General features: G+C 34.3%; 1 protein-coding gene across 3 annotated transcripts; it reads right to left on the reverse strand.

Annotated features, from left to right (window-relative positions):
• Positions 1 to 1793: 1793 nt before the first annotated feature.
• On the reverse strand, positions 1794 to 13093 carry LOC104885747 (phosphatidylinositol N-acetylglucosaminyltransferase subunit A). 3 transcript variants are annotated; one of them, XM_010670386.4, is made up of 10 exons: positions 12559 to 13092; positions 11890 to 12023; positions 5657 to 5784; positions 4677 to 5249; positions 4354 to 4508; positions 3327 to 3417; positions 3017 to 3133; positions 2831 to 2934; positions 2289 to 2379; positions 1794 to 2181 (listed from the first exon to the last, which is right to left on the reverse strand). In XM_010670386.4, exons 3-10 carry the CDS (start codon positions 5774 to 5776, stop codon positions 2086 to 2088), a joined length of 1347 nt encoding a protein of 448 aa, XP_010668688.2. In that variant the 5' UTR covers positions 5777 to 5784; positions 11890 to 12023; positions 12559 to 13092; the 3' UTR covers positions 1794 to 2085. The 3 variants fall into 3 exon arrangements, with proteins under 3 accessions (XP_010668688.2, XP_010668681.2, XP_010668693.2); XM_010670379.4 differs by having other exon boundaries at positions 11890 to 12054; XM_010670391.4 differs by lacking the exon at positions 11890 to 12023 and having other exon boundaries at positions 12559 to 13093.
• Between the last annotated feature and the right edge of the window lie 4226 nt (positions 13094 to 17319).

The following is a 17319-nucleotide window of genomic DNA, read 5'->3' on the forward strand; positions in this document are numbered from 1 at the left end:
TAATAAACTTTGAGTCTGTTCGGCAAAAGTAGATGCAGCCATTTCTCTTACTTGTAGTTGTTAGCTATTGTAATAGTTGTTAGTTGTCGAATATTAGCTATTAGCGTTTGACAAGTTAGGTTCCTTTTATCATAATTTTTGTTCGGTAAAGTTAGTTGTTAGCTTCGAAAAAAAACATAGATAAACTATATTCAATTTTCAAAAGCTATGCCTACTCAAAAAACTAATATTTAAAGTTTTTCCAAAACACTAGTTCAAAAACCAAAACCTACTTCAAACATTTCTTCACCAAATACACCTTTTACCATTGTTAGAGTTTTGACTTGGTTGAAATACTAAAAACTACTTCAAACGTTATTGCCAAAAACACCCTTTATATGTCATGTTAAAAGTGATACAAGTATTAGTTACCAGATCAAATATTCAAGTACTGTGCATCCTTATATTTAGAAATGAAGGGAGTATTACATAGACAAGAGTATACAAGAACTTTGATAACTCAGTATCATACACTTAACCTTGTTAAGTCGTTGTGTACAAACTTTTTTTGATAATTTAAGATAGTCTTTTATTAATTCATAAAAAGGATTGAAAGCCTCTAAAAAACTCAACCTAGGTATTCCTCCTCAGAAGGAGAAAACTTTTATAGTGATTACTCACAATCGTTGTGTACAAACTTATGTAACATGATACAACTCTATGTTGCTCGGACTCGTGTATTCATGTTCAACACGAATACGTGTCCAAATGTTCGATTCGGCTATTTTTTTCAACTTTTTAAATTTTACCCCAAAACAAAGTGGCCCATCCACGTTCGAGTGCCGAGGATCCGACACGGGTAATTAAGGTAAAATGAAGAGTCCGAGCAACATAGATAGAAGTATACAACTAACCAGATCTTGTAACCGAGGACCCTTATCATATATAACCGAAAGAGCACTGAATAAATCCAAATCAGACAGTGCACTTATATTAACAAAATTCGAGAAAGTGTTGGTAACTCATAGTGAGATGCCAAAATGGCATTTCACAAAATTTTGGTACCAAAGCTAAGTCAAAGTGGTACCAAAATGTAACCTTGATACCAAAGCGAAGTTTGGTACCAAAGTAGAATTACTTTGATTTTTGTATCAAATAACACTATTTTGATACTAAATTGACTTAACTTTAGTACCAAATATTTGAGACGTCAATTCAAGTTCGTAAAAGTCACCCCCGAAAAAAGCCATACACTTATAAAGCTTACCCAACTCATCTAGTGGGGCCAAGACTCGAGATCAAATCTCATACTTATTACTGGTAGTTATACACACCAAAATAACATCTTCAAATGGCTTACGCTGTCGCCATTTTAGTCGGGGCATCATCTTCCTTTGTCTGGAGCAAACTTGTCATGGTTGCTGGTCACAGTATATTGGCTGCTTTACTGTGGAGAAGTGCTGATAAGTCCACTGATCTGAGCAAGAAAGCTGCAATAACTTCTTTCTACATGCTCATCTGGAAGCTGTTTTACGCAGAATATTTGCTTATACCACTTGTAAGGTGAATTATGGAGCATGATGAAGATGATTTTGTTAGTAACAGTGAACATATGGGATGATTTTAATCTTTGGGGAAGGGTATCAGTGAAATGAAATATTCGAGATTTTTAGCTGGATTGTGCACGTTTTGCCAGTATTTTTTCCACATTTCCATCAAAATGAGATGTGGCCTATCATTTTCTTGACCACTTTTTGTGGATTAGGTTATTTGAAGATTCATAACAATATCAAAAAAACAGATTACACACCAAATTAACACACATGACAGATGCACAGCTATATTGCACCTCAAATTTTGATAGATCTGCTACAATCATCAAACACATAGTAAGTCGTTGCATATCTGCGCTAATAATCAAACCTTACAACTTTAGAAGTGAACAAAAGGACATCTTGAGGGAAGAAAAAAATCATTTGAGAAGAAAGATGGACTTCTTTCATCTCATCAGTTTGAGTGAAATTGCTTTGGATTAAAATATGACTTGATCTGCTGCTACCTGTACCTAATTTCTGCTTAAAGTCCGTAGAATGTACACATATAATGTCATCTCATGCTTCCAATGACAGTCGAATCCTCTGACATCTCTTCTCGCTGATGAAGTAATTCAACATCTGGAGCCTCCTCAATCTCCTCCTCCGGCTAACACAAACATTTTGAAATTGAACCAATTACGATCGGACTTTTATGTGAAGATAATGAGATTATGTATTTCAAGGTAGGGTTGAGTAATGAGTGAGTGTGAATACCTGCCATAATTTTAAGAAACACCAGAAAAGATAATTGATGATCATAACCAAGCAGAAAAGCTTGCCTGCCCATGCGCCACAAGCAAGGTACCTGATCAATTTATCTCGATCAGAAAACAAATAACCAATACTCCTATAACTTTATGACTTTTTAAGGTTTCGGGTTGATGCATTTATTATATTGGATTAGTTCTTCGGCCAAGCATAAAAGACTAGAGCAAAACCTACATTATTCAAACTCTTCATTTCTCCGTAAGTACCCTTGTCAGATCGACATAGGTATGGTCACTTTGACACTTCAATTTAAGCCCAAATCATAAAATAAAAAATGATTTCTTAAAAGAGCTGAAGTAGACACTAGGAACCATGTCCGACACATATGAGTAAGATAGAACAAAACTACAATCACAACAGCGTTTATTGTCCAACTTATGGAGATGCAGAAGCCATTCATCTAAACTTTCATCATGCAAATGATGAATTCCAACAATTCTGTTCATATGCTACTACCTTAGAAGCCTAGCATATTCATCAAGCATTACCTTGAAAGCCGTTCAAGGAGATTCTGATCAGCACACTTCAGAGCCCGCTCATAGACTCTCTCTGTTCTCTTAGCAACATCATGCCAACTATACAGCCTTTTCATCTAGGCGCAGCAGGAGAGAATGAAATCAGAAAAGAGAAACAAGAGGGGGGAGCAAACCTAATGTAAAAATGATTATACTCACTCGAAGGTGCATAGCTTGTGGGTCAATGTTAGGGAGAATGGTTATCGCCTTACCAACAGCTTGCACCATATCTCTAGGGTCCGGTTCTGCAAGTACGATCATGTCATCTGGTAAAACCTAATTAGTAAAAGGGGAAATTTGGATAAAGTGAACACTAATCATACCTAGAATTTAGTAATTTACCCGACTAATATAGAACTTTAAAGAGCATATATATCAGTTTCATGAACAGCTATAGGATGGTTGAAGACATGGATGGCAAAGATGAGGAGAGATACAAACGAATGTCTAAATAATTCGAAACACTTGCCTCTGGGACACCACCTACACGTGTGCTGACTGTTAACAATCCACAACTAGCTGATTCCAGTATTGCTATGCAAAACGCTTCTGTTAAAGAACTGTCCAGAAGTTCGAAGCAAAGAAATTATATGCCGGAAAATTCTGAAGCAAGATAGAATCTTATACATCAGTATGGTCAAGACTCAAGACTACCATGTAAGAGAAAAGAAAGAGGAAATTTTGTTAATTAACTAATTAAGCATAAATTTCTGTTTGCTACATTTACATGTAGAAAATCTTGAAGATCATGGTGCTAGATATGCTTCAACCATAACATTGGATCATGGGTTCTACTATGTATGGAGGCTTTAAGTTTCTTACGAGGTTTCAGTCTTCACTAAGTACGAAGCCTAAACTTCCCAACATAAAAAACAGTCAAACATAAACCACAAACAGATAGAATGAATCAATAAAGGTTTCTCATTCATCTTTTTAAAGAAGCATCAAAAAGTTCTGTGCTGGTGTAACTCGTTAAACACTTAGTAACAATTAGTTAGGATGCTTGCAATATTAAGCAAACACCTTGTATTAGTAGAAACATCTACCTTCCATTATTTCCAAGTTCCTCCTACAGAAGTGAAAGAATATTTCAAAATATTTTACCACTCAATGATCACTCCCACAAAATGTCCATATTGACTTCATAAATCCATGAAAAATAAACGAGTATTTCTCGTTGTGCAACCCATCAAGTGTAGCCAAAGTAAACATGCTGAAGTAATACTTTGGCTTGATCCATCAGAAGAAAGTGAGACTGCCAGTCACTCATGCTTACATAAAAATATAAATACATATTTCAAACTGGAAGCAGGTGTCCAGAGTGTAAATTGGATAGAGCAACAAATGAGACGTTAGGTTTATCTCCCAAGTTAAAAAGAAAAAATCAGATGACAGGAAATCTCTGAAAGAAATGATAGATGTACAAATCCAATCAAAGAAATGATATGGGGCGATATCTCTCGCTTCATTTTCTTCTAAAGATCACAAAATTTTACCTGTTCAAAAAAATATGTCCAGATATTAACACAGATCGAACTTGAGCATGTGGAACGGCACCCAACATCTCAACCCTATCTTGAAGAGAATGTTTTTCTCTCATCTCTTCTAGCCGTACTCTTTTGGGGCCATCACCTCCGATAATGAAACGAACCTAAGATGATCACTGAATATCAAACTTTGATAGTAAAAGTCAAAGCTAGAAAAGCAAATGAATAAAGATTCTACAACTGATGAAAGTTTTCAAATTCAAGAATGACATCAGGTGATTCATGACTTATAGAAGCGAAACCTAATACTATCCCAAACAGATATCACTAACATTGGGATGTAGACGACAAACTTCAGGAATGACTTCAACAAGCAAATCTGCACCTTTTCGGTAAACCAGTCTACTAATCACAACAATGACAATTTGGTCCTGTGGAAGTCGTTCGGGTGCAGGCTTGAACATTGCTGTGTCCACAGCATTTGGTATCACATATACCTTCTCAGCAGGAATACCTGATCTTAGCACTGTGTTTTCCTTGCTAGTATGGGAAACACAGATTGCTTGAGTTGCATCAGCTAAGGTAAATTGCAGGACTTTGTTCATATGTATACTACCCACATCAGCAAAACCATACAAGGAGTGATCAGTAAAAACAACTTTGTATCCCATAGTGCGTGCATGCATCAAAGCTTCATGGCAGAGAGTAGAAAATGCTTGATGTCCATGAACCAAGGAAATCTTCTCGCGCACAAAGATAGTCCTCATGATCGGAAGTGTCCCAGAGAATGTGGGTAACACACTCTGCATGAACAAAGGCTTCCATGGAACATAATAAACCTTAAGACCATTCGTCATGTATCTAACCCCAGAGCGATTTCCATATGCATGAGTCAAAACTACCACCTACAACCATAAAAAGTTTCCGAAAACCATCAAAATTGTTTTCTTACATGCCAAAAAAGAAAATCATCACAAGCCTATGAACAGTCTGAAACAACAATAAAATCTGAAATGAAATCAACACACGTGTTAAACTTTAGCACATAACCTCAATTGATGTAAGAGAACAAAATCCATCATTGAAAAGAGAAACTTCTAGGAAGTTTTATAACTCCTACAACAAGGGCACAAGACAAAAGTGCAAGAACCTATTATTTGATAATTGGTAGCACACTAGCACTTGATCAAAACAATCCAAATTAAAACTTCAACCCATAACAGTCCGGCATAAATTAAAGCAAAAAAAATACAAAGTCATTAACATTTTCTCTAGACAATTAACATTGTGGAACAACAATAATTTCAATTACCTTGTGACCAAGCTTAAGCAAACATTGAGATAGATAATAAATGTGACTTTCAACTCCCCCAAAATTAGGGTAGAAGAAATCAGACACCATCAATATCCTGTGCTTCTTCTTTTCCCTCATTGAACAACCTGCAATCAAAGTAACCAAGAAATGAAACAATGAAATTGACTCTGAAAACTTAAACCCCAATTGATTATTTTTCTCAAATCAAGATCCCAAAATCTACATTTATTCACCCATTTCCAAAAGAACACTAAAATTTCAGTCTTTATTTATAAACCCACAAAAACATAATGAAGAATCATAGTAATTAATAAACTGATGGATCCTAGCAACTTATGGGTTCAACTAGTCACGAAAAAATATCTGAAAAGCAAAACGCTCTTTGACTATGCACCCTCGCAGTCAAGCTCTTGGCAATGGAGAAATCTAATGAAATTAAGACCAATCTTTAGCAAAGGTCTTCAATGGAAGGTTGGAAACGGGAAAACGATTCAATTTTGGAAAGATAGTTGGATTCTTCCATATCCTTTGTTAGACATCATCCCTACCTGCACCAATCCCAACCAACGAGTGGAAGAATTCATCCTTCCCAACAAAAATTGGAACATTGACGCCCTAAAAGTTTGTCTCCCAGATCACCTTGTCCAGTCAATTAGTCATACCCCTATCCCTTCTAATGATATTCAGGATGCAATGTATTGGAGACTCACTCCTAATGGTGAGTTCTCAACCAAATCTGCAGCACTTCTTATCCAGGGGATAACCCCATAAAACATCCAAAAATGCTCCTATAGGTGGATTTGGAAGCTCAATGTCCCGCCAAAGGTAAGCAATTTCATTTGGAAAATTTGTAATGATGGACTCCCAACGAAGGAAAGATTATTTCGCAGTCATGTGTCAGTGCCCCTAGAGTGTGTCTTCTGTAGTCACCATACTGAGACAACTAACCATCTATTCCTAAATTGCCCGTTTACTTTGGACTTGTTCAAAGCAATAGCTAGATCATTTAAATGGCCAAGATGTTGGGAGATGACGTTCCAAACCGAAGAAATGGTAGAAGTCCTGAACAAGTTACGTGCTTCCATGACATCGGAAGAAATACAAAAAGTTATGATTGGATGGTGGTTCATTTGGTTTTTTAGAAACAAAGTGTGTTTCAATAAGGAAGCCATTAACATTCAAAATGCGGCTTTAATCATCATCAATTTCTGTGAGGCTTGGTCTAATTCTTTGGATGAGGATGTGGGTGGTAACCCATCCTCGAAAGGAGCTCCCACCCACCACCAGACAAATTACCCTATTTCAGTCGCCTGGACCCCCCTCCCCGCGATTGCTTCAAACTTAACTTTGACGGATCCAAGTCAGATTCTAAGCACTGCTCTTTTGGGTTCATTATTAGAGATAAGCTATGGTATACCAATCCATTTTGGGGCTAAGGCCCTGCCAGCCTCGTGGTCTATCCTTATGGCGGAAGCAATGGGCATGTATATTGGCATAAAGACAGCGATTTCCCTGGGCATTAGCAAACTTCTTGTAGAAGGAGATAACTTAGTGGTAATTAATTCTATTAGGAGGGAGTGGCGTGTTCCTTGGGAGATTACTAACATCATCGAGGATGCAGGTCATGATATCAAGAGGATGGAGTTCTTCTCGGCCCAACATGCTATAGGGAGGCTAATCAAGCGGCGGATCTGTTAGCAAATTGGGGCAAGCATCAACACCAACTCTGGGTTTCTTCTTCGGAGTTTCCTCCGGGGCTTCCTCTTATCATCCGCAAGGATGAGTTAGGTTTCGCTTCCACTAGAGTGTAACCTAGTTTCCTTTCCTTATCAAAAAAAAAAAAAAAAAAAAAAAAAAAAAAAAAAAAACTGAATATGGAAGTAGATGAAATCCACGATTTCTAGAGGTAAAGATTGGATGAAATATAAGCAAAAGTATGAGAAACCAAGCAACACCCAAGTAGGAATGATGGAGGGAATGAAATCACACAATGTGCATGTTTAGTTCAACATAAAGGGAACGAAATCAAAATTGAGGGATAACAATAATTCCTTTTTTCCCATTGCAATTGCAATTCTCGTCTAAACAATAAATGACCAATTCATTCATCGGTTACAAACCAAATCACAATTAGTGAATTACATTGTTGACAGGAAAATTTACCTGGAATTTGTACGCAACTCGAGTGCATCAACCTTAATTTAACATACTATTAACTATTAAAAGTGTTTTTGATGAGTTTTAATATCCCAACATAGGATTATAGTCTAGCAATCCATGACTTAGTTTTTCTACACCCTTCCTAACTAAAGATCTACAATTAGTAAAGGTGAGTTTTTTTTTGGAGGAGATAGGGTTAGCAACAGACCAAAATTCTAAAAAAAATCACACATTCTCTTTTCTTTTATGGTTGTAACATTTTAACTTTTGGATTATTTATGTATATAACTATATATTATGACAAACGAATTTATGACTATTATATAATACAAAACTTTAGAATGTAATATATTGTTCGATTTATCTCAATATATATATATATATAGAGAGAGAGAGGGAGAGGGGCAAGATCACATGAGAAATGAGAATGAATCTCAATCACACGATTGGTTTAGAGTTACAACACTTATTCAATAAAGTTATATCCCTTTAAAAAAAAATGAATTCAAAAAAAAATTGTTTTTTTTTTGATTTTTTTTTTCAAATATTTTGTTTTTGGAGTTACATCACTTTTTCAAATATATATATATATAGAAGTGAGTTCATATGAGAATGCATACTTACATGAGAAATGAGAATGAAGTTTATTCGATATAACTCTTATGAATAAGTGATGTAACTCTAACGAAAAAGTGATGTAACTCCAAAAAATGAATATAAGAAAAAAAAAGTTCAAAAAAAAGTTCAAAAAAAAAATTTTTTTTTGGGCTCAAAATTTTTTAGGGAGGTATAACTCTAATGAACAAGTGTTGTAACTCTAATCCAATCGTGTGGTTGAGATTTATTCTCATTTCTCATGTAAGGAGCATTCTCATGTGATCTTGTGAAAACACCCATAAAGCTGAAAACTGAAAACTAAAAATCTGAGCCGTTGATTGTAAGATTGACGATTGCACATCAACACTCACACACGCATCTCGCTGTATTTCCTTTCACACAACTCACCTATCTGTTTCTCTCTCTTTTGTTCTTCTGAACTCTTACTCACCTTATGTTTCTCTCTCTTCTGTTCTTATGAATTTCTTCTAATCTCTCTTGCTCTCACTATTCATCTTCCCTAAAAAAAACCTAGAAACAAATCCATTATTCAATTGTTCACCTTTCATTAGAGCTCTCTTCACTCATCCCTAAATTGCGATAATTAATCAAATCAATAACAACATCAGTTAGAAAATCCTTTAATTTTCGAATCACAAAAAGAAGATAATCGTGTTTCAGAGAATATAGGAGAGAGAAAATCGCCGGCGAGAGGGTTGCTCACCTTCCTGAAGTGAAAACCATGCTCTAGAACATATGAAGGTGACGTTAAGTCTTCTCTGTATGCATCTTCTTGTGTATGATGCAGTGGTTGGTTTGATCTATGGTGGCAGAGCAAATGTTCAAATTGTATGATTTGGATTAGTTTTTTCTTTTCTTATATTACTCATTCTTTAAACTTGTGATTTGCTACTTTTAGCTTATTTTTGCTCAAATTTGCTTTAGTTGTTTGACAAATTGTTTGTGTTTTCGCATTTTAAGGTTGAATTTCTTGAATTCGCTATTTTCAGCTCATTTGATATTCAATTCTGGTCTAGTAGTTTGAGAATTCGCTTGTGTTTCAAATTTTTAGCTTTTGAATTCGCTATTTTTAGCTCAATTGATATTATTATTTCACCAGATTTTTTTATTATGAGAGTTGAGAAAGAAAGAGAAGGCTGAAGAAGATGAAAGTGGAAGAAGAAGGTGGGGGGAAATTAGAAGTTGTCGGCGATTTGATTTTTGACTTGTGAATTTTTGGTGGATTTTGGTGTTGATTTGTTGAAGACTTAAAAGTTACCCTCATAATACTCAAAGTTACCCTTATAATACTCAAAGTTACCCTAGAAAGATAAAAATTAATTATGATATACTAAAGTTATCCTAAACGTACTAAAAGTTACCCTTATAATATATAAAGTTGCCCTGGAAATATATAAAGTTATCCTTAATATAGTGAAGTTACCCTAAAACAGGCAAAAGTTACCTCTAAAGTATATAAAGTTACCCTAAAAGTGGTAAAAGTTACCCTTGTTTTCAGTTTTCAGACTAAGAGCTGTTTTCAGCGGATCCTACCCCTATATATATATATATATATATATATATATATATATATATATATATATATATATAGGGTTTTTTGTCCCAAACTACCTTTAACTTTTATGTTTTTGCGAGAAACTACCTTATAAAAAAATTGTTGTCCCAAACTACCTTACTTTTACCATTTTGTTGTTGACAACTACCTTAGGCCGATTTCCGACGTTGACTTTTGTTTTTTCCGCTTTTTTATTGTCACATTATATCACTTGACCTCTTCAAACCCTTTTTTTAATTTTCCCCACCTTAATTTCCTCATTTTCCGGTGTGCGCGCGCTCTCTCCCTCATATCTATGTGACACTTTGTACCACCAATCCACCATTAAATTCCTCTTCTACTTAAACTAAAATTGAAACAATCACCCTCCTCAATTCCCACAAGGGTAATTTTGTTTTTTCCACAATTTTGAACTGAAAAAACAAAAGTCAACGCCGGAAACCGGCATAAGGTAGCTGTCAACAACAAAATTGTAAAGTAAGGTAGTTTAGGACAACAATTTTTTTATAAGGTAGTTTCTCGCAAAAACTTGAAAGTTATAGATAGTTTGGGACAAAAAATCCATATATATATATATATATATATATATATATATATATATATATATATATATATATATATATATATATATATATATATATATATATATATATATATATAATTTAGTTTTTTTCTGTTAAAAGAACTAGAGAAATTAATGATCAAAGTTGTGTATTGGCAAGCATGAAAGTCAAAAGGTTGTAACTATCAAATAAAGGAGGAACCACAAAATTTGATAAGTTACTCAATTCAATAACACGATTGATGAGAAACGTCAAGTCTTGAGTTGTTATATGCAAAAGACGCATATATCAATGACAATCTATATCTATATATGCTAATAAACCTTGATAGTTAGTCCTAAGTGTGATCCATAGGTTTACACTTGCCATTTGGCAAAGCAAATTTGTCCAAAGTATTGTCTTCGCACGTGTCGGTTTTTTAGCCTTCTTTTGCCACCTAGATTTCTATTTAATTGGTCATCTTCAATCAAGTTTCTCTCAATCAATTAATCTATAAAATCTATATATACTAATAAACCTTGATAATTTGTCCTAAGTGTGATCCATAGGTTTGCTCTCGCATTTGGCAAAGCAAAAATCATCCTAAGTATTGTCTTCGCCACGTGTCGTTTCTTAAGCCTTCTTTTGCCACCTAAATTTCTATTTAATTGGTCATTCTTTAATCAACTAATTCTAAATCATTCCTAATTTGAAAAAACATGATCTTAGGGATTTTTTTTTGAAAGAATGATCTTAGGGATTTGATATATTAAAACTCATTATATACGGTTTTCCTAAAGAAAAAAAAAACCGAATTAATGTTTTCAAAAACATTGTTTTAAAAACTAAATCTATCGCTATAAATACTCCAATCATACTTGCATTGCATTGCTACGCCAAACTCTACAAACCCTAAAATCCAAAAAAAAAATACCATATTTTCTTATAAGTACTGACATCTTTTCCCCTACAACTAAGTACTAACATCTTTCCCCTACCAATAAGTACTAACATCTTTTCCCCTGTTTATATATGATTTTAGTTCTGTTGCCATGGTAGTAATGGCAGCTGTTCTTTCGTGTTAAACGGGAGGTAAAACATAGCTGGCAGCAATGGCGGATCTACGAATTTCAAAATGGGGGTCCAAAAAAATATCCTAACGTCATACGGCAATTGTTTTTAGGAAGAAATTCACTTGTTTAACAATTAACTCACAAGTCACAATCCAAAAAAGACATATAAAAATTAAATCCAAACAATGTGAACTCACTCAAACTAAAATTACTTAATTACATCTACTAATTTATCAAAACTAAAACATATTATAGCAATTGAAGATAACAATTAATAAATACCTTGTGTCAACTTTCAAATTCCAATTGAACTGCCGGCCACCAGACACCGGCGTTTATTGCAGCCGTGGCGCCATTGTCGTCAGGGTCGTCGGTCGAATAGAGTAGTAAGAGTCACTGGCGGATCCAGGAATTTCCTAATGGTGGTTCACCATCCATTACCGTTCACTAAATCAAAATAATTTTTGATAAAAAATACTCCAAACTAAATTTCAATCGAAAAGAAAATAAATATATAAACAATAATTATACAAAATACAACCAAATAGTACTAGAATCTGAAAGTTGGGGATTTTATTTGCATTTTGTGAAAAAACTACCAATGTTTTGCATTTTGTTTGGAGTACGTTTTCTCTTCATTATCAAATCTGAAAATCAAGTAACAATTGAACTAAATTTGATGTATCTCAAAAAATGAAACATATGTCAATTTGTCAACAGATAACACCCAATTCAAATATAATGTAATTTCAATTATCAAACACCAATAACACACAAATCAAAATACAACAACAAAATCAACAATTATAAGAATTCTACATTACATAATCTGATATATAAACACCCATAACAATTGAAATTGCAATTTATTTTTTAATTCTCGTGAAATTTATAAACCCTAATCTATAAAGTAAAACAAAAATCAAGCAAATTGAGTAGATTAAGATATACCTAGAGCAGATTCACGATTTGTCCGTCCACCGTCGTCCACCAAGGAATGAATTCCGACCACTTTTGCGGCTGCACGTCGGCGAATGGTCAAGGAACAGACGAACACTCAATGACTGCACGAAGCCACGAATCGCCCACGAAGGACGAAGCCACCAGCAGTGACGAAGCCACAAATCGCCCAGGACTATTAGTCAACGAGGCGCCGCCGGTGAGGCCGCCGGACGAAGCGAGGCAGCGAGAAAGTTGGGGATTTTATGAGAGAGAAAGGTCGCGAGTGTGGGGTGAGGAAAAGAACGCACCAGCGTGTTATGTGCTAAATCCGCCCCTGGTAAGAGTACAGCACCTTACTGACCTTAGGGATTTTGAGGAGGGAGAAAATGATCTGCAATCAGTAAAGGTGAGTTTGATTTTTTTTTTTTTTTTTTTTTTTTTGAGGAGAGAGCGTTAACACTCTACAAAAATATCAATTGAGATTGGCGTGAGTAATTAGGGCTTCTCGCTTCTTAATTAAGATCTCGGGCTCGAGTGAAAAATGATGCCATTTGAGGTACCCATGCAAACTCCCTAAGGAGATTAGTCCACTCGTTGAAGGCGGTGATAAACTCCTTGTAGTAGGACCAAAAACAATTCTAAAATTCACACATTCTCAAATCTTACATTTTAACTTTTGTACTATTTATGTATATATATTATGATGAAGGAATTTATGACTATTATATAATACAAACTTTAAAATGTATGACGAAAAATTTTTTTGCTCTTTAAAAAATTGTTAGAGATATATTAGGATACTAAAGATATGATAAATATCTTTAGGATATATTAGTAGTTAGGATATTAATTATATTAGGGAAATATTATCTTATGATTTATTTCAGATAAGTATTAAGAATAATATATCTTCTGGAGGTGGTTTTCGGGTGGGAGTTTCTGGATGTATATATATACGTTATTGATGAATGAGAAGGGACACACAAAATTAACCAAACTTAACATGGTATCAAGAGCCAAAGGTTGAGAAAAATTTTCTCCACCCACGAACCAAAAATCGATCGACAGATCGAAGAAGAAGAAAAAAAAAACCGAAACCAAGATCTTGAACTCCGAACCAAAAACACCAAACATATGAACCACAGAACGTGAGCACTCCAAATTTTTTTCGCCAATAATGACCGAATCCACATAAACCAATATTCCCAAACCGGATCCCGCCTACTTTCTAGGCTCCAATGATAATCCAGGCAACTTAATCACTCTGATTCAGTTGAAAGATGACAACTTTGATGAATGGGCACGTGCAATTCGCATGTCTCTGAATGCTAAACGTAAATTAGGGTTCTTGCAGAGCACTATTCCTAAGCCTTCTACCCCGGGAAAATTAGCCCGCGCCAATAAAACCGTGGCTGGTGGTAGTGGCTCTCACGAAAAATCAGGTGGTGGGGGTGTTGGGAACTCTCAACCACGCGACCCTGCAAGCGCATGATTGGCAGGCATCACGCCTGATCAGTGGCAGAACCTCTTAGACTTGCTGAACATGCCTAAACCGAAAGATCCCGATTTATTGAAATATTTGGTGAGTTCGAAAAGAATTGGCGTTCTCATCAAGAAGAAGAAAAAATTTGGTGGGTTCGAAAAGAATGGCGTTCCCAACAATATATTTATTTAATTTGATTTGACTTAATTTTTTTTGTTTTTCCAATCGCAACGTTCGTATTACTGCCGTTGCGATTGCGGGAGGGTGTTAAAGATATATTAGGATACTAAAGATATGATAAATATCTTTAGGATATATTAGTAGTTAGGATATGAATTATATTAGGGAAATATTATCTTATGATTTATTTCAGATAAGTATTAAGAATAATATATCTTCTGGAGGTGATTTCCGGGTGGGAGTTTCTATGTACTCCTATATATATATTGTAGTCATCGTTCATTATTGAACATAACTTAATAAAATCATATTGTTTCTCTATTCTCATAAACTTGTCAAAAATCTACAGAAATTAATAGTCAAAGTAGCGTATTGGCAAATATGAAATTCAAAACATTGCAACTATTAAATAAAGAAGGATGCACAAATTTTGATAAGTTACTCAGTTCAATAACTCGGTTGATGAAAAATGCCAAATCATGAGTTGTTACATGAATTTACATGCAAAAGACGCATGTATCAATCGCAATATCATAAATAAAACAAATTATATTTAACAAATGAATAATGTTGTTATCAGTTTTAAAAAATTGTATTTTAGTTTATAAATGTTGATATTTAAACCCTCGGTTGATGAAAAATGCCAAATCATGAGTTGTTACATGAATCTATACAAATATATTAAAAGGCGTGCGTAACAACGTCGATGCGCCACATGGCACCCTCCTCTGGCCACCAAAATTTTGCCAAGTTTCTGTTAACCAACAAAAGTCAAGCTGTCATTATTTAAAAATAAATATGCTAAAGCTTGGGCTCAAACCCCTTACCTTATGTAAGGATTTTCAAAGAATCACCATCTCATCTAACATCTCTTAGTGATCCATGTTTCCGCAAAATTATAAGTATGTGTTGTAATTAGTTAATGTTATTAAACATATCCCTTGCATCTTTAAAAATAAATAAATTTGCATGTTCATTAAAATTAATTATGTATCATCATACCATTTGAAGAGCAGTGTTGACCACTATAGTAGGGAGTTTTAGTTCATGTAATCTATGTACATAAAAAAATTTAGAAATTGCTTAGTATAGGGTTTGATCCCGAGACCTCAAGTACATATACTAAAGTCTTAACCATTAGACTAAGTTGTATTTATTGTAATTATCATAAAGTATTATATTAATAAATGAAATTTTTTTCTTACCCGGGGCATAGCTCGGGCCTAATAACTAGTTTACATGCAAAAGACACATGTATCAATCGCAATATCATAAATAAAACAAATTATATTTAACAAATGAATAATGTTGTTATCAGTTTTAAAAATTGTATTTTAGTTTATAAATGTTGATATTTAAACCCTAATGTTTTACTCCCTGTGTATTTTTTTAGTTTCTCACGTGTAATCTTGACATTATTCATAATTAAAAGGAATCTTCTAGATTTTTCTCACTATTCTTAAACGTAGTAACCACATTCCTTTTTTGGCTCCATCCGAAGCTCAAATTTGAGAGATTTGTCCAATGAACCTACAAATCAATCGCAGATTTTTTTGGTTTGTGGCAATAAGGTTACATGCCTACCATATACAAGTCAATGGCGGAATAAATGACCAAACATAACTGCGACTTTCATCTGGTAGTATTTATTTTAAAAGAAACTTTATTGTAAAATATATATTTTTTTGAGAAAAAAAAAAAATATAGTTTTTTGGAATAACTTTTTCATATAAAGATAATTCCTTAAAATTTTCCATCAAATAACTATAATTATATTAACACCTTTAATATTTTGGCTCGTTTATATTATGAATTAAGTTGGTTACACTTACTAGTTACCACTTACCAAATAGGCCCTATTTGGCGATTAGATGATTGTAGGTGTTAGGTGATTGAATTAGCTGATAACTAATAGATTATTGTATTAGTTAATTTGACTAGTTGGTTGTATTAGTTGTGAGTTCACTCATGGTACATCCGGGTGTACCATGAGCATGGTACACCCAAGTATTTTTGTAATAAATTAGTTATGGGGCACGTTCGTAATTTTGCCTACTCTTTCTCATCTCCCTCTTCCACATGTTCTCCTCTTCCACGTGCTTTCACTGTCATTTTTCCCGGTGATGCTGCCGCTGCTCATTTCTACTCCTCTACCTCTCACCGCCGGCGAAAAAGTAAAGAAAAACACAAAACCCATAAAAATGGAGATCAGATGTCAGCAATGGAAGAAAACTTGAGGAAGCAGCCACGACTCATGAAACTCGTCGTTTTGGTAGACTTGAATGTCGATCCTCCTAAAATTGACGAAGAAGAGACAAACCCTCTTCTTTTTTTTGCTCTTTTTCCTCCCAGGTCTTTCTTATTTCTTGCTAAAAGTTCATTTATTTTATGTTTTTTTGAATAAATTGATGCAATTTTCAATGGTTCTGGTTTTGTTTTTCATTTTAGAAGAGTTATTTATCTAAAAAATAAACGAGTTGAAATTCGTCGATTTTGTCGGAATTGGAGTTGAAATTTCTCAAGATGATTGGGGGGTTAGGGTTTTCCGACGATGCCATTGTTGCTCGTTTGTTCTATTCTTATTGTTTTGCTCATTGTTGTTCATTTGTTCAATTGTTCTGTTATTGTTGTTGTTGTTTCAATTCTTCTCTCTCTCCTCCTTCCAAACCTTCCAAACACAACAATGAAGATCTAAAATTCGCGAAAAAAAAAGAAATTTCCAGATTTGAAATTGAGGAAGATGATGATGAGCAAATGACAAAGTTTGCTCATTCGGGTAAAAATGTGCTCATTTTCTTAAATGGGTATAAATGCTTGCTCATTTTGCTCATTTGCTCATTTGCTCATTTTGCTCATTTGGAGAAAATAGTCTTGGGTGTACCATGAGCATGGTACACCCAGGTCTATTATAAAGATTCCCATTAATTGTTTGTATAAATGTGTTTGGTAAGTAGTTGATAGTTGATTGCTACATAATTGTGTAAAATGACCAATAAAGATACGAGCATAATCCGTTATTATTATATCATTATATATATGGCCTTGTTATATAAAGAGAGAATTGTGGGAAAACTAGAGGTTTAAACTCATATTAGAGGATTTGACTA

The sequence above is a fragment of the Beta vulgaris genome, chromosome 2 (genome assembly GCF_026745355.1).
Source record: "Beta vulgaris subsp. vulgaris cultivar EL10 chromosome 2, EL10.2, whole genome shotgun sequence".
NCBI lineage: Eukaryota > Viridiplantae > Streptophyta > Magnoliopsida > Caryophyllales > Amaranthaceae > Beta > Beta vulgaris.